The sequence below is a fragment of the Accipiter gentilis genome, chromosome 4 (assembly GCF_929443795.1).
Source record: "Accipiter gentilis chromosome 4, bAccGen1.1, whole genome shotgun sequence".
NCBI classification, from domain to species: domain Eukaryota; kingdom Metazoa; phylum Chordata; class Aves; order Accipitriformes; family Accipitridae; genus Astur; species Astur gentilis.
Genome location: NC_064883.1, coordinates 12,266,284 through 12,289,086, shown reverse-complemented (window position 1 = coordinate 12,289,086; position 22,803 = coordinate 12,266,284). Strand labels below are relative to the sequence as shown.

The 22,803-nt window shown below is 41.9% G+C and overlaps 1 protein-coding gene across 1 annotated transcript in view; it reads right to left on the bottom strand.

Moving 5' to 3' along the window:
- Window positions 1–22,803, bottom strand: part of RAPGEF5 (Rap guanine nucleotide exchange factor 5) — a 163,636-nt gene that overhangs the window by 89,443 nt on the left and 51,390 nt on the right. The window contains exons 8-9 of the mRNA XM_049799001.1: window positions 10,538–10,614; window positions 5,040–5,165 (exon numbers count right to left, since the gene is read on the bottom strand). Of these exons, the coding sequence (XP_049654958.1) occupies window positions 5,040–5,165; window positions 10,538–10,614 (203 nt within the window). The remainder of the gene's footprint in view (window positions 1–5,039; window positions 5,166–10,537; window positions 10,615–22,803) is intronic.

Sequence of the window (22,803 nt, the reverse complement as noted above, 5' to 3'; positions counted from 1 at the left end):
ACATTACTCTGTAAAGGGATTAGAAGGTGGATTTAGGAAACACTCCCCTCCCCATTGATGCACAAGTACTGGAAGAGCCCCAGCCTAGAATATAATTTATATAGTTGAATAAAGGAATTCATATTCTTTAGTTCTCTACTGAACACATTAGAGGATCTTAAATCTCCTTTGAACATTAGTGTCAATTTGTAGAAAGCTTATTCAGTTGACCTGACTCTGAAAACCGTACCGTAATCTAAAGAATATTTTCCCCCTGTTGCTGAGGTTGAAAAGCACTTTTACGATTTCACTAAGACAATGACACCATAAGCAGACGTGGTGTTCTTAATCAGTGCAATGCTTCATTGAAATAATAACTGGAAATACTGTACAAACGGTATCACGTCTATTACAAAGGCATTATTTAATTGAGCCTGTAGTTGCTTAAAAGGAGTGCCAAAAAAATATGGTTTAGTGCAACTATGCCTCAAATGCATCTCATATGTATGCTTGAGTAAGAAAAAGCTATGACAAATTACTTCAAATGGCTTTACATACAGAGCTTGCTTTCTATATTGTAATTAATACTAACAGTAAGCAAACCTCAAAAAAGCAGGCTCATTCTATAGCTGAATATTTAAATACAGATTTTTTGTCTATTTTCTGTCAAAGCAATTGTTTTAATTGAAAGAAATATTTAAATAACATAAAAATACAAATATCCAGGTTTACATTTCCCTAGTCTCATGAGTGTGATTTGCGTGTAATGATAAAATTAGAACTGCAAGCTTGCATAGTTGTTTTTACTCTAGCCCACATTTGATATTTAAATAATTTCTGTGCATTTTAGACAGCCATTTCATTTTATTTATTTATCAATACATTGAATCTCATTGCAGGAATGCAACAGCACAGAGAAAAAGCTTGTCCGCCTATTTATAAGCTTATTTACTACTACTTACTTTCTGTTCATTATCAAAACTGAAGTGGTTTAGGAAACCTAACACATATGGTAGGTTCAGTGCCTTAATTAAGAACCTTATTCTAACACATTAGCAAGTGGGAATGGGGAAAAAAAATCACTATAATTTACTTTTTTTTTCCTCTACAATCTGTGAGCACCTATGCAGTTAGAGCACTTTGCAAACATTATATTCACCGGAGAAGAACCTGGCATTGTGTGCTACAGAAGAACAATCTGGAGTTCCAATAGACCAGCCTAACCTGGTCACAGCACATTTGCAGTGCTGGAAACAAATAAGCAGCTCACATATACTAGAGCTTGTGCACAAAACTTTTTAAATTATAGGACTTTTTCACAACACCTTTTTACCCAGACCATAAATCTGAATAGAAATGATAGCATACCAGAAACCTGAAACAAAAGCAGTATGGACTTTCTGACTTGGGTGCTTAAAAGTATAAAGTAAAAATGTATGCATGTACAAAATCATCACATACATCCCCCAATTTCCACTCTCCAGAACACATCTAAACTGAAGGAATCCCTTCCCTCTGCCACCATAGCTCCAAACTGAGCTGTTTCCTCCAGCGAACCACCCAGCTGTCCCATATTTTCCCTCTTCCAGACCATCTGCTTTTTCTGAGAAAAAATAATTAAATTTCATCTCTTTCTGAACCAGCGACCCGGACCAATCCAAGCTTCACCTGCCTACTGTGGGCCACGGACCACAGTCTCCAACACCACACCTTGAAGAATACAATTAGGTATTTTATCTGCCCCAAAACCTCTGGAAGACCAGAGTGTTGTACATCCATGTCATCTACCTTTCCTGCGTGAGCAGGAAGTTCTGTCCTCAAGCTTAGATAAAGATGGTCGTTAGCTATTTGAATGATAGGAGGGTTCACCAGTCCTCCTCACAGCCCAGTTCCCCATCACACTCGGAACGCTAGGAACACAAGGAGGGTCATTTCTCCAGGCAGCTCCACACCTCATTGACTGTACAGGAAAAAAGCTATTGGGGTCATTGGGTACAAAATTCTTCAATTAGGCTGACAGCTCTTCCTTCTTCAAAGGAAAGTACAAGAATCAGCAAAGCCCAATCGTACTACATTTGTGTGTGCTGTTAATGCTGGAAAACTGCATGAGGTTGTGCTAATCTGAAGACACCTGCTTTAGAAACACAGTGGATGGCACCAGAGGAGCCTCAACTCCATTTCCCATTATGCGTGTGGGACGCAGTACTCGTAGAGAGGAATCGTGCATATGCACAATTCTGACCCTGCGTTCAAATTGGGGTTATTTTTCAATATTCCTATAAGAGAACAAACCAGAACTCTGCTTCAGGCAAAAATTCCCCCTTGGCCATCCTGGAAAGAGCGGCTTTACTTCCAGGCAGGTTACAAAGACCCCAGCCTCAAACTGCGACATCGCCCTGGGCCGAGTGAAACACACAGCCCTGCAAAACAGCAGCATTTCTGCTTCAAGATGGGCTGCCAGGAGGCCAGCCCGGCCAGCCAGCTCTCCAAGTGCAGGGAGAGGAGCCTGGCAGGGTGTTCAGGCGTCTCATTTACAGACCGAATGTCATCCCTCTGAGGAAGGCAGATCATCCGTGAAAGGACAGTTTGAGCTCCCCAGGAGGGAAAGCTGGTGAAAGCTTTAGTGCAAGGATACTTGCTGAGAAGTGAGGGTCCTGCAGAGAACATGCAGAGCCGCTCCATTTAAGTGCCTACATCGAGTGCTCATTACCCTGTGTTTCTAAGAAAGTAACGTAAGATTAAGCTATGCTTTTAAAAATTAAAAAAAAAAAAAAAAAAGAAGAAAGATGGGCATGCCACACACCATTTTGTAAGGACACCACACCCTGAACGTGTTGTTCCTCTAACATTTACAGTGAGCACAAGGGGACTGGGCAGGAAGCTGATGCCAGGGAATCTGCCATCACTTGTGTAGCAGCAGGATGAGACGGGAAGGTCTGAAAGCCCGCACCTGAGCGGTACTCAGTACAATCCAGCCTGCTGCTTTTCTCCTCGGAGAAGAGAGGCAACAGCTGCCCGGAGCAGCAAACTGCCCAGCCAGCCAAATCCTGCCACCTGGACATGCGCCAGAGCAGCTCTCAGACCACAAGGGAGGAAGGGAGGGAGAGGAAGGGATGGAAGCTCACAGCTTCCTAAATGCATGCGACCCACTGCCCCCACCACAGCAAAGTGTGGGATTTTTCCAGCGAAAGTAAATTACCTGAGTCAGCTGAACTGAGAACCCTACGACAGACCTTGCCCACGTTCGGTAATGCCTTCTTGGTGACTATTCCTAATGGAATCAATAGACTGGTTGGGGGCTTAGCAAATACACCCACACCGAGGACTGCAAGTCCCTCTCACGTCTGGGCCTGGCCCGCCTGGACCGTAGGGAAGAGCCACGTCACCCCCCACCCTACAACAACCAGCAACCTGCAGAACATCGGGGGGAGCAGCGCACCGCCAGCACTAGCTGCGAGACACTCCCCACCCAGAACTAAAGGGCACACGGGGAACAACCTGTGCTGCTGGTGTCTCTCACGCGACTTTTCTTCTCTCCTGCCACCTCCTAGGTCTAAAGGCACATCCCTGCCCAAGAGCAGTAACTGCTGCCTTATGCCACTCAGTATGGATATGAGCCGCTTGCTCTAGCTCCCGCTAAACTGAAGTCACTCATCTCCTAAATAGCAGCAATTGCTAAGTACCATACTTTACAAAGGAGAAGAAAAGCTGAGCACTTCTTTCCTTTCCATTTTTGGAACTGTACTGTAATTTGTGCAGCTACAGAGCTGCAGCTGACACCACAGCACCCTCTGCAATGACCAGAGTAAGCAGCAAAAATATCCACTGAATTTCTGGAGTATCAGTCCCGATATTCCCCTCTCCCCTATGCCCACAGCATCTGTAATCTTGCTTCCAAATCCTGAAACACAATTAGAAACCTTTCCTGGCTTAAAATCTTCTTTACTTAAGCACCTAAACTTTTAATTGCTCTTTGCTGATACGGTTTAAAGATATATGGAAATTCTGCCAGATGTCGATGGCTAGCGGATCAGCTGAGGAACAATTCAATCTCAGGCATTTGAGCCTGGCTAATTACCCTCCTCCCTCGTGCGCACCTACTGATACAATTACATATTTAACTACACCAGACTAGACCTTATACGCTGCCGAACAGAACAGCACGAAGCTCTGAAATAAGATTTCATCTTTCTCTTTTCCTTTGTGCAGCCTTACTTCAATAGGAATGAGCTTGCAGATGAGCTGAAAAGTATTTTTTTTCTAAAGCACATGCTTTTTTTCTACTGTCCAGTGAGCAGAAAATGGAATAAATTACATATACATGATAGCAAGACACATGAGAACTAGGTGGGATTTTTGTTGTTTCTTGCAGTTATTATCCTGGGCACCTTTAGATGAATATGCAATCAGAACAGAAATCTTTACTAGGACAACAAAATTAGGATACATTGTGCTATAAGCAGAGCAGTCAAGTTTTAGTGCATTTTCAATCCAGTTATTAACATCTGAATAAGTGCTTTCAGAATCATTAAACAGAATGCTGCTTTCTTCAGCGTAACTTTTGGTTGAAAACACATTTTTTTAAAGAAACTGCTGAATTCCCTATCCAGACCATTCTTTTTAATTCACACTGAAAAGCTCCAGCCAATACTTGCATCCAAATATACCAGCAGCAAAGTAATTTTTAGGCAATTTAAAGTAAGCACTTGAAGCACTCATATACCTTATACATTATTTAAACACACTCTAAACCCCAAATATTTCATAATCACTAACAACAATGTGGTAGAAAGCATCCTGAAATCACCTGCTATTTCCTATAAGATATTAATAACAGTAACTGACAGTTAATGACAACATAATAATTTAAGTGTGTTGACAATTATTGAACTGAACGCACTTCAGAGAAATGTAAATGCCAGAGGAGAGCCAGCTACAGCAGTTACATGACTAATGTGTGCCCTGGATTCTGACCATCAGCTTTGCTATTTCAGTTTTGTGACTTAAATATCCCTCCCCTACCAGAAAGAAACAAAAACCCCAAACAAGAAATGTCTTACTTGTTCTGCCTTCTCCGGTGGTTTTCTATCCGCCTGCAAAAACTGGCAGTTTTCTCTCGCCAGCTTCTGGACCAGCTCAATCCGTCCGATGTCATCTCTTCCCTGAAGCTTGCACAAAACCCCTGCCTTAAGGGTGGGAGAAAGAGCAAACAGATACTTAAATCCACAATCCCAGGACATGATGCCGCCACAAATGTCAACCTTAAAAGAAATGTATCAGTTTTCTCATATTTGCAGTACTTCAGTGCCGCTCGCTGAACACAAACAAGTCACTGCTTCGTGGGAAACAACTGGAGAGGAGCTGAGGCACATCTGAGTCTCCAAATGTATCTACTTTGGAGGAATGAAAGCAGGGCTAACTAAATCAACGGCTCCTCTGAGTGTGACTATCAGATACGCTGTGTTTTATTTGTTCCTGTCAGCCTGTTTCCTGTTACATAAGAGAACAGGAGCAAGAGGTTAAAAACTCATGGGAAAGTTAGCCAGGAACAGCCCTGGAAAAAGAATGAAGCACAACACAAGGCATTCCTAAAAATAACAGGCTACAACTCCCTCTGTTCCCACTCCAACCATTTTTCACGTATGCCAGCCTCAAGAGTTAAAAGGCAGTTGCACCGCATTTATTTATTCTGTAAATAACGAATCAATATCTCCTGATTTTGTTTAGGGAAGAAAATGAGATTTGCTTTAAAAACTATGTTAGAACTATTTTTTTGGCTAATATTCTGCCAGTTATTCTAGCTATGCCAATAGTGTTTCATCAAAACATCCAGCACTTGTTGTTTTATAAAAATGCCATATATATATATATATATAAAGACAGATTCACGCTTGCACACAGGCATACCAGACCCATCACAGAGTTAGCTGATGAGGGCTAAATTGCTTCCTGCAAAGTCAGTAGCTAATATCACTGTCCATGATTTTTTCACGGATATAGCCTCTGCGTAATTGAGACCTGGCTCCATGATACCGCATGGCTTTTATTAGCCCAGATGTTTCCTGATGGGAAGAGCATATGCCTTGGGAGGGCCAGGCATGTGGCATGGCTATGGTATTGCTTTATGACTTTAAAGGCGATCTGCAAATAAACCTTTTTCCCCACTCCCTCCACCCTTTTCTTTCTGCTGTTCATCCTGAGTTTAACCATTCTACAGTCCACTGGTTTCTCCAAGGAAGAGGAAAATGTGGGTTAAGGTTTCTTCAGCTGAGGAGGAAAACAAATTCAGTTTCTGAGTAAGTGCTTTAACGCTGATGGAAAAAGTAGGTTCCATGACCAAGTCCAAAGAGTCATCCTTACTGAATTATATGAAAGAAATTTTACATGCCTATATTCCTCCAGTCTGGATGAAGGCATCTCCTTACAAGCCTGCATCAGGCACTTGTGCTCTGGAGAAGGAAAGAAATTCAGATGCAGCCTGTGCTTTGCATGTCCTATGCTTAGTCCCCAGCCTCCTGAGAACCCAGCTTTCCCACATAAGGAACCTACGCACTGGTTCAAAGGTCAGCTGAAAAAAAAAAAAAAGGAATTGCAGGACGTAACCTGCAGGTCCTTACATTTTCTATGAGATTAGCTCCTTATATTCTAAATCGAGGACATGGGTTTATAAATCGGTTCTGACACACCGTTATCACCTATAGATCAGGAGTGAGACTGACTTTATCAAATGTGGAAGAATATATTGAGTTCGTTGTCCAGACTCATTTAATCAATAGAGAAAAAGAGGTACTTAAGAAGAGAAACTTTTTACTCTATAGTAGACATTTAAAAATGGTCAGATGTGTTGTTCCCTAAAATTCTCCTTTTTCTCCAGTAATTTACACAGGGAACCTAGGCAATTGTCACAGACTTGGCTGAGGTCTGATGTCTGCACTTCACAACACTTTGATGGCTGGGGGACATCAGCTAGAGACAAACCTGCTTATTTCATGGCTTCACGATGCTTCTAGCAGAGACTGTAACATCTGCGTGCTGTAATCCCCCCAGGCTAAGGACCACTCTAAGTGTTATGGCCTATTAGGTCTTCAGGACTATAAAGATTTACAGTCTCTCTGGATCTGGGATCTTAGTACTGTGGAGGCACTTTTCATACCTTCGTGTTGCACCCAGACAAGTCAGACCATGACCTATGAGTGGCATAGATGGTTATGAGTCCCTGTACGTCAAATGTCAGATGGACATTGACAGAAATGCAGTGTTCACTCTGCTGAACAAATGCTTATTGATCGTCAGTGTATGAAGCAAAGCCCAATGGTTAAAACCACTTCTGTTAAGATGAGGAAGGGGGACTTCAGTTTTAAGGTAACAGTTGGCTTCAGTATGTTCAAGTGGAAGAAACATCCTGGAGAAAGACAACTTTTTGAATACATGGGCCTCGCTCTCTTTCAGCCCTTGCCCTCTACCTGTGTTCACACAGAGCATATTATTGCTTTCTGCATCGATGAGCACTCCAGGGAAGAAGTAACTCCAGATACAAGCCCATCAGCCCTGCCATGAGTATGGTCTGTATTCAAACTGGCAATTTCATTAAAGAATCACATTGTCCTGTTTCAAATAACCACCAAGAAGAAATCTTACATTTTAACATGTCCCCTCCTCCCCCAATTATTCTTTAATTTAAAGAATTGCAGGGAACATGAAAAATATGCTTGGTTCTGGGAGTAAAGAATGCACTTGAAATACAAAAGGCTAAACATGATTTTTCGTAATTAAGAAAAAAAATACGAAACCCTCACTTTTAATTCTGATTTCCTCAGTTATGCTGACTTTCCACTGTATATCTTTCTGCTAAATACTTGTAAGAAAGCATCCATGTCAACTAATTAATAATTGATGACAACTTCTAAAAGCTGGTTGGGAAGATGTTGATACGAGTCTCCTATTACTGGTCATTTTCACTTGTCAATATAAATTTAATTTTCAAGCAATACCTTTGAAACTGTTTGTTAGATGAAAAGGTAAAGGCAAGCTGTCCTACTTGCAAAGTGCAATTTCGATTTGTATTTTGCGCGGGCACACACCCTCCAAAATCCCGCATGCCCAAATGTTGGTGCTTAGTCCTCTAATTCATGTACACCAACAGACTTACAAGTACTAACTTATGTGAAGTTGCATATTTTAACTGGCTTTAATTTAATGAATGATAAAAGAACATAGGAGCTTTATAGTAAGGCTTTACTACCATTCACTGCACAAAATTACTATAATTAAAGGTGTTTATGCAATATTTGAAATGAAATAAAAATGTTTAATGGGAAGGAAAGTAAATTAGTCACTACTGAGGTTGGAAAAGCAAAGATGCTGACAACACATTTTCTGTTTCAGCACATCCATTGGAAAATATTTCCTCTGCAAAGGCCATAAATGAATATGCTAGCAGTGACATGGAGGTGAAGTAAGACGGCCCTACGCAGACAGGATGGGATTTTTTTTACATTATTTACATTTTTTACAGCATGCTTGCTTTTAAAAATCTCTGTACTGAATTTTTTCCACATTTCTACCAGTTTTGTCAACTAACTCCAATGTAAGTCAAGCCTACATCCCGCAGAGCAGTGTTTAAAGCAGGCACCACACCCTTCAACTCCGCTAACATAAGAGTTTTGTGGTGGTTTGGGTTTTTTCCCACTGCACCTCTGTCTCCTTCTGTGTCTGGTGAAAACAATATAATTATTACAGGCTTCACCTTTGATCAACCTGAAAACTTAAAACCATATGCCACTGCCTCAAAAGATCATTTGCTTTGCTCCAATCACATGCAAAATCTCGCTAAAGTGAAAAAAAAAATTATTCATACCCTTAAACCAAACCATATTTGGTGTTTGCAGGATGTCATTTTTATGGCACTGACAAACAAATTGGAGCAACAGGTGCTTTGATAACACTCCTGCTCTCCTCCCAGTTGGGCACTGGAACACTTGCTAACTGCTCACTTAATGATTGTTGAATTTTAAATGTGTTTCAAATTTTTTCAAATTTTAGATGTTGGTTTCCAGCCGAATATAAGCTGAGCAGATCAATATCCCAATAATAAAGTCTTACAGTTTTTTATAATCTGCCCATGCAATCTTATTAGCTAGCTACTTAGGAGCTTTGAGAACACGTCATAGTCTTTCTTTTTACATCTCTGACATAAATGTGAATAGACATTTTCAAAAAATAGGAACAACTACAACAATCAAGTAGAGCTGACCATATATGAAACCCAAAAAAGAAAACAGAAAGCCAGATTTTTTTATTCAGTGAGGTCATTATTTCCCCCCTGGGTGTTTTCTATAGCTCTGCAATCAACCCCACACTGACATGAATTAGGAATCAAAGTCAGGTAACAAAATTTTTACACATTAGGGCTCCTACTACACTTTTTTTTTTTTTTTTTTTAAATATATTTGAAATTGTGTGCAATTAAGAAAAGGCCATTTCTGAACATCTTGCTTGAGCATGACTCTGAAGAGTATGCTGGAAAAGCCCAGTTACACACTGACGCAGTAGGCATATCTGCATGGTCCCCAACCCTCCTGCCTGCACTCTCCAGGTGTCTGCCATGGCCCGGGCCTGCCTGCAGCCCCTCCTGGGCTCACTGTCATCAAGGCAGCCCCTACCTTTAGAAAGACATAGGTGCTGCTAACTTGGCTACACGGCTAGTACCCCTTCAGCTAGGCTTGCTCACAGACATCAGTACAAATCCTGTCTTTCTTGCATGCAGCTTTTTAGCCGGCAAGGTGTTAGGAGATAAATCAGAGACGGGAACTTCAAGTTGCATATGTAGGAAAGAGAAAAGGTGGCAACTGGTGGGAAACATACGGTTTTCAAGAGGAATAGCAGATAAAAAAACAGTCAAGACTGGGAGAAATCAATTTTAAATTAAAAGCAATAATCAGTACCAATACAATGAGCGATATAGTTACGCTTGCACAGTTTGAATGCATGAACTGAATGATTGAATGAACTGGAGATTAATAAAGAAAGATTCACAGAATTAAAAAGGGTAAGCAATTCCACAATAAAATACTCTAAAAGGCAGTTAAGTTTCTTCTGAGAAATGTCTAAAAAGTGTGCTTTGGTTGTAAATGAGGGCAGTTAGGGAAGGAAAGAAAAAGGTTGTTGCTTACACTTGAGTGACTACTAAGTATCCTCATTTCACTGCATGTCTACTTACAATGATTAAAATTCAATCAAAATGTCACATGCCCTTGCCTCCTAAAACACATCTCATTTTATTTTCACATCTGGTATATGCTGTGTGTATTATCTAAAAAGAGCAGAGAGATAGTTGAAGAATGCTGTCCAATTGCAACATCATGGGATTAATTCCCAGAGTAATCATCAATCTTATTCTAAATAGTCACATCAGACAAGATCCAGCAGACTTTCTCCTTCCTACGGGCTCTCTGCACAGAACATCGAGAAAACCCATTTCCCAGAGCTATTGAAAGCAGATCCTTCAACTCATAGATCTGAAAAAGTCCCCAAGATGCCATTAATCTTACACATTTACCTGAGCATCAGAGGTATCCTTGAGCTCTTCTAGTCCTCTTATTTCTTGACTGCTGTTTTCTTCATTTTGATGAATTGCTAAAATAAGAAAGAGGGAATGTATTGGAAGCTGGCAGGTTCAAATCACAAGCACCAAAGCAGCATGGCCTAGTTTAGATCAAAGAGGATGACCATTCAAGAAACTCCGTTCCAAAGTTTAGCTTTCTAGTTAACTCCTTGAGTGGTATTGGACAAATCCTATAAGGTATACCTTATTGGGTTTGGACAAATCCTAAAGAAGGTATACATTATTTTTCCCAGGCAGTAAAATGCAGTACTAAATAGTTATATTCCTGCTACTGTTAGTCCTGACAAAACAGTGGCATTTAAGGAAACTCCACTTTTCCATACATTATAACAAGGCCTGATGACTCATAAAGAATAAAGAAATCAGACCTCCCTTTATTTCCATTATATTGCAGAAGGTCATTTCAGACTAAACAAAATAAGCAGATTTATCCCTCATCTCAGCCTTGGAAAATTCTTTGTTAGCAAAGTGATCTCAATCTTAGCAAACACCACCACTATCCATGAAAGTCATCTCTGGCATAAATGGTAGCAGGAGATGATCTATTGAAGGTTATTTGCTGCTGGCACAATAAAAGAAAACAGTAACTTAGCTCAATTAACATTGCTTAACACCAGCGAGTTTTGTCAGACTTTAAAGAAAAAAAGTTTGGATCAAACATGTAAGCTTTGGATGGGCAGAAACCAGAGTTATCAGTTTACCTAGCTAAAGAAACATGGACCACTTTTGAAGACACACATCAGACTTCCATACTGCAAACAGCTATACCTGTAGGTAGTTTTACTAGCTATAGCCCAAGATACCCTTCCAGTCAACATGCCCACCCGCTGTATTTTAGTGGGACATTAAGCCCTCAGCCATTCTGAAATGCAATACATGGCAGGTTAGGAGGGTCAGACCCAATGAAACATGAGAAGTGACTTTACCTTAAGCTGTACTCATTTACTTACAAGCACCATACTCAAATATCGTCAATCTTGTGGATACATCGAATGACTTGCCAGTGTAGCCATAGCAGTTGTGACAAGAGCGTCCTTGAAGTGATAGAGCTGGCAAATCCATTTCCTGAACAATGCCAGGCTCATGGCTTTGATGGATGGGCAGGAGCAATTAGCTTGCGTGCTTCCTCCTGTCCACCTCCTCTCTCCTTCGCCCCTGGGTACCTGAGCTCTTCGTCAGGCTGCACCTGAACTGCCATAGCTCACAACACTGTGTTTTAAGACAAGTATCACCAGTGCTGTTTTGCCTTAAAACTGTGTCTGTGAGCTGAGACAGCCCAGGATTTGACTGATGAACAGATGAGCTGTACAGGTAGCAGTACTACCTTCATCAGCCACCTTCACCTAAGCTGTCCTCAACCCTCAGCCTGAATCTTTAGACATACAACCAGGCTACCATGGCTGAGCTAATACATGTAATGTGAGCCATGAGTTCTAGCTTGGTTTGTCTTAGTGGGTGCTCTGGGTCTGCCGCAGACAAAAAGCAGCCGAACCTTTTGGCAGCATCCAGCATCTTAAAAGCAAAGTAACTTTAGACTGTTCTTGACCTCTAAAATAAAGCATATGGATTTATTTTCTTTTTACTGCAGGATTTCTGCTGATACTGTTACGCCATAGAGGGTGTAATTCTTTCTTCACCACAGTTACGCTATCAGAAAAAAAAAAGTAATAAAAATGTAATTATAAAAGGGGACAAAAAAGTCATTTTGTCAATACAGTTTATTCTATTCAGGGATCTTTTTTAATCCATTATCAAAGGAAAACAGAGGTCTGGTATAAATCTTCACTGGTGGGTTTTCTGACATCACTTTACCAGCCAACCTCTGAAATTCAAGGTGAATGCTGAAAACACAGGGTCAGTCTATAGCTGTAACAGAAACCATGTGTAATGGGGGGTTATATCCCAGCAGCGTTTAAAGCTAGGCAAAATCAAAACGTGCCTGGGACTTCGCGGCTTTTCTCTCCCCCAGGCTGGAAAAGTAACCACCCAATGAAGCAGGAACCAGAGCGATTGCCTCAACGGCCCCATGTGGCCCCTTCTTTCCTAGTGCAGGTCAGCATTTCCCAAGGCAACCTACTCCATCCAACCAGGCTGGGGGCTCTGTGCAGTCCCTCTCCTTGTAACCCACCTCCCAGCCTTCCTCCCCAAGAGCTGCCTCATCCTTTTGCACGCTCCCACACGTGCACGACCCCACTCCACCTACTGCAGCAGACACAAAGGATTCAGAACATCTATTTGCCGAACGCTAGTCAGAACAATCGGCATGAGACGGGAACATTCCAATGCCAGCAGGCATTAAAGATGCTAAAAAATGGTTGCTTGAGCAATTGCAAATCGCTTAAGCCTGTGGCTGTGTTAGCAGAAACACAACATTTCCCCAACTCTCCTTTCAATTTTCTGATTTCTCCTGAAATCAATTTGCTGTAGCCGCTGATGGGCAGAATATCCCCACAGACGCTAGCTATTAATCATGGCATTTAAAGGAGTGGCACCTTGCTAGTAACAAGACCACGGGTCCAGGTTTAAGTGATTTACATTGATCCAGCCAGCTTTTCTGACAAGCCTCAGCAGATGGGAGCTCCGCAAACTGCTGTGCCAGGGGAAGAGGTTATGGCTGCTAACCGCCTTCTTGTCACTGGCCTCTGTTACAAGCATCCCCTTCTCTGCCCAGTGCCAGGGCAAGAACGCCAGAGCATCTTCAACCAAAGCAAACAGGCAGACCTTTGAGGAGCAGCATGCTGTTGCTAACCTGGCTGGGCTGGCAGATTAGTGAGGGGATGGTATCTGGCTGGGGAGCTAGTGACAAGCGGCAAACACCTGGGGCTGAGGGCAGTAGTATCTTTTACCTAGCTCAAAGGGAAAGAGAAAGAGGGTACCACGACCCCAACAGATACAGGTATCCTTGGGTGTTGAACAGTTTTAGCATGAGCAATTTTAAAGATGATGAGAAAACGACCTTGGTTTAGATGTACCCTAAGAGAACATCTTTAAAAAAAAAAGAAAAAAAGCTGGTTTTATCAGCAATTTCACTGCTCAGCTCTAAAAAAGCTGGAAAAGTTCATAATCCAAACCCAGCTCTCCTTGGCTTCAATGTTGTTTAGGCTGTGTAAGGAATGTAGAAAAGAACCAGTAAATATTTTCTTAAAGTAAAAAAAAAAAAAAAAAAAAACCAAAAAAAACCCCAGACCTCACACTGACGTTCTTGCAGCCCTCTTGGGAGAGAGGGAGCAGTCAGGCTCTTTTTCATGAAATTTCCATCACAAACTTGATTTTTGTGTCCTCTCTGCCTCTTATCCAAACCCATAAGAACCAGACAAAATTGAACCACTTAACTACACCCAGGGAGCGATACTCAAGGAATCACACCATCTCATACATATTTTTTTTTCCAGCCCTTGAAGGCTGAAGTTGGCCACATTAAGGCCAACCCTTAATTATATTTTCTTGGTCTCTGTATGAAAAGGTTACTACATGTTTTATCTATAAAATGCAGAAAAAACACAAATTTCTTAAAATATTCCAGTGTATTCAGAAATTTATGTTGCTGGGGATCATCACACATAAGAAATCAGTTGCTGTATTTCTACACGGTCTACCTCCTAACCCCGTAACAACTCACAGACACCCCTTGAATTGGCTCAGGCGCTGCCCTCGTGCGCTCTTGTGCACGCAATAGAAGTTCTGTCATAAAAAATAAGAATTCAAGGGTAATTTCCCACTTACTGTCAGTTGGCCATTTATTTTTTAATAAAAAGGCTTGACGTTGCAAATTCAACCATAGGAAAAGTGAGTGGAAGGTTAGAGTGGGATGGGAAAGTATTTCCCAGGCGAATGTTATTTCTGGGACGATTCCCTAAAATTGTAACATGTCCGTACAAAAAAGTTGTGAACTTTGGAGCTGGGCCAGACCCTTACTTCTCTGCCAGCGTAAACCCAGCTTTGCTCCCTGATAAGAACACCCCCGGCACATCTTATAAAGCAGCAACACCAGGGAGAGGCAAAGGTGGTTCACCCTGATCTATATATACCTAATGTTAGGTTTGGGTTCAGGCTTGAGACCAGAGACAGGAAAAAATGAAGAAATAAATAAATAAACAACCCCATAGAGTGACCGATTCCCTTTTCTACCTGCAGCATTTCTCCTCCTTTGGAGGAGAGGTCACCATGAATGAAAGGAAAAGATGTTAAATGAGCATTAGCTTGCTAATGTGCAGTCCAAATGTGCCCATTTGCAAATTAGCCTAGGGAATTCAGGATGTTGATTTTTTTATGGTCACTTAAGGATCACAAGGGCCATCATCTGATCCAAGTTCCTTGTGCCCCCACAGACCAGAACTGAGATTTCGCTAGCAGATTCTTGCGGGGGAGAATTCTTGCAGGGGAGAGCCTTGTCCTTTAGTAATCCCATTTCAGCTCATTAAAACAGCAGAAAAAATAACAAAGAAACAAGAAACAAAAGTAAATAATTTTGTACTAGATACCTCAGCAGAATCGGCCATCACACGGGGGTGTGAATGGAAAGGGAACGTAACCATCGCTCACACGGGAACCAAGCACGTCCTTTATGTCGCCATTACCAACTGACAGTGCTCCCCCACTTTTACTACCACGCTACAAAGTTTTACTACCACGCTACAAAGTAGATTTAAGACACTGGAAGTGATTTGTCCTCCTCCAGCATGGAACGTTATAGACATGCTAAAGGGCTCACCTTAGCTAGACAGACTGGCATGCAGTGAGGGTCACAACAGCCACCTGCAGCACTATAGACCCTCTCCTGCCTATGGAAGGATCCTACCAAGGGTGCCAAGGTTACCCACAGAGCAGTGCCTTCATGATATGCTGTTCTGTATGCCCCCAAACTTGAAGGTAAATTAATTACGTTTGTTGTGCAAGATTATAAAAAGTCACATAATAGAATGCATATTATTTCATTTTAATACTTTGTCTTATTCAACATAGCAGAATCTTTTACCCAACTGAAAGTGGAAATGACAGCTAAAAACAAACAAAAAAAAAAATCCACACATAAACCAACTCCTGGAAACCACAGCACTGCAGTCTTCCCAGAGGCTTTGCTGTATTGTGCTTTCTTCCTTTTCTGTAAATGAAGTTTCTTCTTTCTACCCCTTCTGGCTGCAAAGATAACCTTCACAACACAAACCAAGGCACTAGCGTCATTCTGCTGCAGCAGCCAGCCAGACTGGAACAATAACACCAGGAGAGGTGTGAACTTCCTCCCTTTGGCTTAATAGGGTGTTAACTCTGAAAGCTAATTATTTAATTGCTTAAGAGAGGACTGCCATCACAGTTAACCGTTTTGCTGCCGAACAGCAGGCAGGGACAGCTGTCCATCCGTAAGCAACTCACTCTGGGTGGCACCCACATGGCCATTCCAGGACAGAAAGCCAGCTTAGCTCCCCATCACTGCTGGCTGTCCCACACCTCCTGGACAGTACCGTACCCTACAGTACTTACGCACCGTATTCCCTTTCTGTACTACCGTAAAGCACTTGGGGTTTGGGGATTGGCAAAGGCTTACTTTTAACCTGGCTCGGTTTGATGACCTGGTTGAGAACAGAGGCAGCGGGCAGGGCAGGGGACAGGGCACCTCGCAAGCTGGTGTTGCTGCCAGACCCCTTGTGCCACACAACTCCAGCTTCAGCCCTTGAGCTTGCTGCGAAGACCAACTGCAGGGCCGGGATTGCCTGCCTTTTGGGGGCAGGGAGCCCATAAACATCACCCTTGGCAAATATGGAGTTTACCTCTGCACTGCCCCAGGCTGCTCCCAAGACTGGACTTGCTTCCCATGTTGCAAACCCTCAGGGATAGCCTTGGGAGCAGCCCGAGCTGCCCTGCTGCTGCCAGGCTCACGCTGCCCACCTGTGCCGGGGCTGGATGAGGAGTTCGCTGTCCCCACAGCTGCTTCAGAGGTAGCTCTGCTCGCCATACAAAGCTTGGTCACCCCTTAGGCTATGTCCCTCATGTATTCAGTGACGCTCCTTCGTTTCAAGTGAGGATGTTCATTTATTATTTAGTGTTGTTCTTTAACCTGCTAACATCCTAGAACATCAAACCACTCTGCCCTTTGTAAGATTTCAATCTTTTCAGTACTGTGTGATCAAAATTCATACATGCATCTCCTTTTTTCTAGCCAGTAAGCAAAAGGCACCTACGATCCCTCTACAGACAGGAGACACACACCACCTTGGAAGTGGCAAAGAGCCTACTTCTGAACAGAACTTTGTTTATTTGACAAGCCAACAGATTTTCACTGTCTCATCCCTGCTGGATGGTTATAGCCTGTTTTTCTGTCCCTGTCAAACTATCACTGTTGAAAAGACCTCAGGAATCTGCAATAGTCCCCGAGGGAAGGCTCCAGCGCTCCAAATTGCCAACAGCCTGCACCAGTTGATTTATCGTCAGCTGCTGGGAAGCTCACAACTTCTAGCATTCTTCTTATATCCCAAATTTTTTGAGAGGCATGTTTCTTTTTTGTTTTGGTTTGGTTTGGTTTTTTCCAAAGGAAGTTGCTAGCATGAAGCTTTTCAGAAACAAACAGCAAAAAAGCATTTTTTTTACATCACATCATTCTAAGCTTAATTTCATGATTTTTTAAAACTTTATTGTTATTTTGAACAATGGAACTTGTGGTATCCCTTGTTATTCTTTGTGGAGGGTATACAGCGAGCTCTAGAGAGGCTGGTTACTATGGCAGCTCTGAGCTGTTTGACAGTGTTATAATGTTTGCTGATGTTTATTAATTTATCAGAGTGGAAAAAAATTAATAGCTCATACTGATACCACTGGGGAAACTAAAAGCCAGATCCTCTAGGTTACGTAAGGCACTAGCGCTGAGCAATGGAAAGGAGAATGAGCAGCAAGTAAATGCTTTACAAACCTCAGATTTGGGGACCATTTTAAGCGAGACCAGGTCCTCGTGCATACTCCTGTATTTTCCAAGTTGTATTTCCAAATTAAAAGGGGAAACCAACGAGCACTGAATACCTCTGAAATCCCCAAAAGCTGCATGTAAGAGACAGTGATAATCCCAGGAATAAAACCCTCCAACTGAGAATTGGTTCCTTATTTACCATGAAACTGTAATCTTTTCCCAGAAATTACTGAAAAGAGAAAGCTTTTTAAGCTCATCCTTAACATGTTTCCTTTTATTAGCAATAAAAAAATTGCCTTTGAGCTTTCTCATTCCTTCCCACTATTTCTGCATATATATATGCAAATTATTGTACAGATTTCCCTTCACTGAGTACACTACATATCTCTGAAACAGTTGGCAGGCCCCTGGGGGGGTGTTGCCCAGACAGCTGTGCAATCAGCTGAGTAAATCAGCTAATTAAAGAAACAAAGAACATGCAAAAATTATTAAAGACAGACTCCCGCTTACAGCATTGTTCAGCACCTCTGTATCTAAAAAAGCACAGCAAGCATGGGATGGAATAAAGGTGCTTGTAAATTGGGGAATGTACTATTGCACAAGTGACAGTGATGCCATTTTCTCTCAAATCTGGGATTCATGATAATTATGCTTTGTAGTTTAAATCAATTTAGTATAAATTACTCCAGCATTTTACTTTGTTTTAAAATGACAAAAGCATGAAATGTAATGTTGGTTTCATAACTGATTTCTGTATATAAAAAATGGTCATTAACTTCTGCTTGACCTTAGGTGTAGAACTAACATTGAATTTGCACAGAGGGTACTCATTATGCTGGTCTAGTTTCCACGCAGAAGAATAAGTTCCCAGGGGTCCTAGTGCTACAAGCCATTTCTCAGATCTCAAATAGGAAACAGGACTCCCGAAAATGATGCAAAAAACATTTCCCCTCATTGCAGAGTTTATCAAAAGGAACAGATAACAGCAAGGGTAGGAATCTGCAATCTAAACAGAGCAAAGCCAGTGTCGTAAGAAAGGAGGCTGACAGATGTAGATTTGGTCTTGCTGATCCACACACCATTAAGGCGCTGTTCCTTTCCACTGCATCTGAATGACCACAGGAAGGACAAACCTCAGTTTAAACAAGAGTCAGGCCCGCCTACATTATATAGCCATTGTAAATTAAAAAATGAACATACCAAGTAAAGCCACCAATATTTCTCAACTCAGTCAGATTATGGCCAGGAGATTTTGCTGCCATTCTTTTCATATTATCATACAACTGGTTTTGTTAGGAAGTTCTGTTTATTTTATTTATCAGAACTGAAGCCTTTCATCTGGGTTTGAAGGCCATATTTCATCCAAGGTGGTGGTGCATTAGAAGAACATAATTTGTAAAACACCTCTGGCTAAACAAGGGAGGCAGTTCCTAATAGATAATCATCTACTGTTGATGATACATGTGGCCAGGGGAGGTTTGGTTTTCAATGCCTGGCACTTCGTGATACATACAAAAGAAAAGCCACATTTTACACTCACTTTGTGAACATAGGAAATCATATCATTTTTTATCAAGGAGAAAACAGTGGAAAATGAGTTGTGAACACCATAGGATTACTAGAGGAACAGACAAAAGCAATGTTCTTTGTAGCAACAGCAGCTCAAGGAAAACCATTCGATGGCTGAATGCAGAAAGATTTAACATTTACCCGGTGCTTTTAGACAGTCATTCTCAGGTGTGTGATATTTAAAATCAAAAAAAAATCAAGTGGCAGTCAATGTATCTATAGCAGTGTTGCCTGAAACGAGATGTTGGAAGGGTGGAGAAGAGGCCATTACATGATCAGCAGGGACAGGGAGAATGATTGCTGGGAACTGATCTGACAAGGAGGTACGGGCAGTTGCTGAACAGGCTGGGGCAAAGCGAACCACCACTCTCTATTCCATGGAAACATCCTCTGGGCATGGCCAGGAAAAGAGCAGGAAACAAAGAGACCTCTGAATAAATAAATTCTGTGAACTGTCTGTAAATGCCTCTCCCAAAGCACTGGAAACAAAACATTCACCTGGGAAATGTTTGTTTGCACAATTGCTGTCTTTCCAACCTTACCGTGCAACCCCTTTTTGCGTATGTGCAAAACATTTGTCACCCACACAGCTATTCCTCACTGCCCATTTCTTCTATGCGAGTGCCTTATAGATCGCCCAGAAAGAACTATGCCTGAAGTTCTGCAACAACTGCAAAAACCAGACCATAAGCTGCCAAAATCCCTCTCAGCGAATTCCCACCAGAGAGCTCTTTGGAGCCCTTTTCCTTCTTTTTCCAGGGCTCAGAGTCCATTTTGCTTTACATCAGCTGTTGAATACACAAAGGCTGGTGACCATAACTGTGTAGTCTGTTCACTGATGTTGTCCAGGGCACTTCCCACCCCCAGCATTGCCCAGGGTGGGCACAAAGCAGGTGGCCACCAATTCAGCCACTGCACAGCAGAGATGTGTGTGTGTTACACATAGTGTTCCTGACTAGCCAACACAATGAGCACCATTCCCCAGGGCTGGAAGGGGTCTGATCCTATCCTTTTCAAGCACTGCAGGTTTCTTGGTATACCTGATATCAGGAGTAGTGGAAGAATCCCATGGGATGCAACAAAACATTAGTCCCTAGCAGTGGACATTCCCTTCAATAAGGCATAAAATGTTTAAGAAGGATCGTTTAAAGAAGCCAGCATGACTACCTCCCTTACTTCAAGGCATGAAATCCTTAAAGCACAATGTAACTTTTAAAATATTCCTTGCTACGTTTTCAGGTGCAAATTTTATTTTAAACCACATTTCAATGGGCAGAGAAAAAGTAAAGATAAAGTTACCGAGACCTACCAGAACCATGACAACCCTGCACCTTTACTTTAAGTGGCCATTTCTCCAGGATGAATGCTATTAGTAACACTTGCAGAAGAACACTTATTCCACACATTTTGCTAAGTTTGACCCTTGCTTTAAAGAAGTGGATGCTTGGAGGAATTGAAAGTTGTAATGAAATAAGGTCTTTTTTAAGTGAAGTAAATAAACCCACTGAAAAGAGACATGAAGGGACATAGAAAAGCAGTAAGACCCTACTGATATTAACCTTTCCCCACCCTTTTTTTTGCACAACTGCTGAAAGAAAATTTCTCAATTTTTCCACAAGGAAAAATGCACACCTCTGGCACATGACCAGCACTCTATTCTGTAAACAGAAGCAAGTTTTTTCATCCCTCTTTATGCCCTTTTTCCGTGGCATAAAGTGATAATAAACTGTGCACACCTTACACAAGATATTGTATATCTGCTTGTTTACAAAACCTGTAAAGTCAAAGGGTACTTAATATGCTTGAGGTTTAAACACAATATTGGACTGCTCCATTCTTGAACGACCTTTGATCACGTATTTGTAACCTCATTTTTCAAGTATGTGTACAAATCTAATTCAAATTCATAATGATTTCCATTGTCTGTATAATAACCCTGTTCTACAAGTAAATAAAACTAATGACATAACATGGAGCATTCATACAGCACCAAATGACAAAGTTTTTGCTAGTTATGGTGGAGTAAAGTTACCAAGAAGTCTCACAAGGTTCTGTGCTACTTGGGGGAAAGGGCTGAATGGTAAAGATGCAGTTTCCTGAGTTCACTATGATAAAACAGCTTATTGCTGCCGAAAGGGTCTCACTGGGCTCCTTCCCACATCCCTCCACCTCCCCACCCTGATAAGAAGCTGCCACCCTCACTTTGTGCCAACTCCAGCACATACTTCTGCGGTACTGCATGCTGCTCTGTTTGCCCCATTGCAAAAATAATGTAATAGATGTGGGAAAGATGATCAGATTTAATGGAATAGATCTGGCAATTTAGCAATTTAGCCTGGAAATGAGACAACTTTCAAGAGTATGACAGAGGCGCACAAAATCCTGAATAGTATGATGATGAACTGGAAATGGATTATTCACCACTTTCCATCACCAAAGAGCTATATCACAACAGAGTGAGGGTCATGGGGAATGTGTTTGAAACAAACAAGAAAAAATACACATTCACATACGACAAACATGAATTGTGGGACTCTCTGGCACGAGAGATGATGAAGGTCAGGAGCGTAAGCGGGCTCAAAAAACAATTCGATAAAATAATGGAGAAAAGGTCCGCCAAGGGCTACCTAACTCAACAGTGTGGGTGCAGCAAAATCCCTCTAGCACAGACTGGTAGATGCTGAGTATGCACATCAGAAGGACTGTTCGTACTTGCTCTGTTTCTCTACTCTAAGCATCCCCTACTCATCACTCACAGTAGGATTGGAGCTGGATGGACTTTTAACCTGACCCAGCCTGGCTGTTCCCATGTTTTCAACAGGGCTGACATTGCCTGGAGTGTGTTTGAGTCGAGTCACGCAATCAGCTCTGACAGCAGTGCTGTAGAGGTGGCGCAGTGGCTGGGAAAAGGAATAGCTGTTCACAGCTTGCTTTTCATTCATGTTGGCAAAGCTCAAGCCCCAGTGACTGCTTCATATTTAATCGTCTGCCCTAAAATAAAAATACCAAGCAAATCACATAGGCAGTTAAGTCCTGACAGAAGCAATACAAAAAAAAAGGGGAAGGCTGGATATGCATACATATATGTCACAATAGGGTGGAGGTAATCCAGAAGATCTCAAATATAAAGTTAATACATTGCAAAAGTCTTATTATTATAAATTAAATGTAAATTACCCATTTTTACGAAAAAAAATCAATAGAGCTTGTCAATTTAAGAATGGCATGACTAAAAAGTATCTATGGAAAGTATCTATGGAGTATTATGGAAACCTGAATACGATTCTTAAGAGGGAGCAAAACCACACACAAGTGCTAGGGCTTTTCTGGCTGTCCTGCCCTTCACAGTGGGAGGGTCAAGCACCCATAGCCCTGCTGCTGCTCCCACAACACCTGGGGAGAAGCTCCAGTCACCTTCTTCCTACCTCCTCCATACTCTGTCAGCTGTTCTCTTAATTAGCCCCTGTATTCCGAAACACAAGGACCAGAGCCATGCTCTCACTAATGGCCCTTTGCACAAATAAAGTCATAGAATTTCCTTTAGATATAAAGCTAAAGGACTTTGCTGGGTGATGCCATAGGGTGCAGCTAGGTTCATGCACAGAAATGCAAGGCGTCTTGTTTGTGGATGGGATTAACACCAGTTCAGAGCATCTACCTGACAGATTTTGATCAGTTCAGATGTACCTGTGTAGCTACGCCACCGGCTAAAGCCTCCAGCCTTAGGCTATTTGCT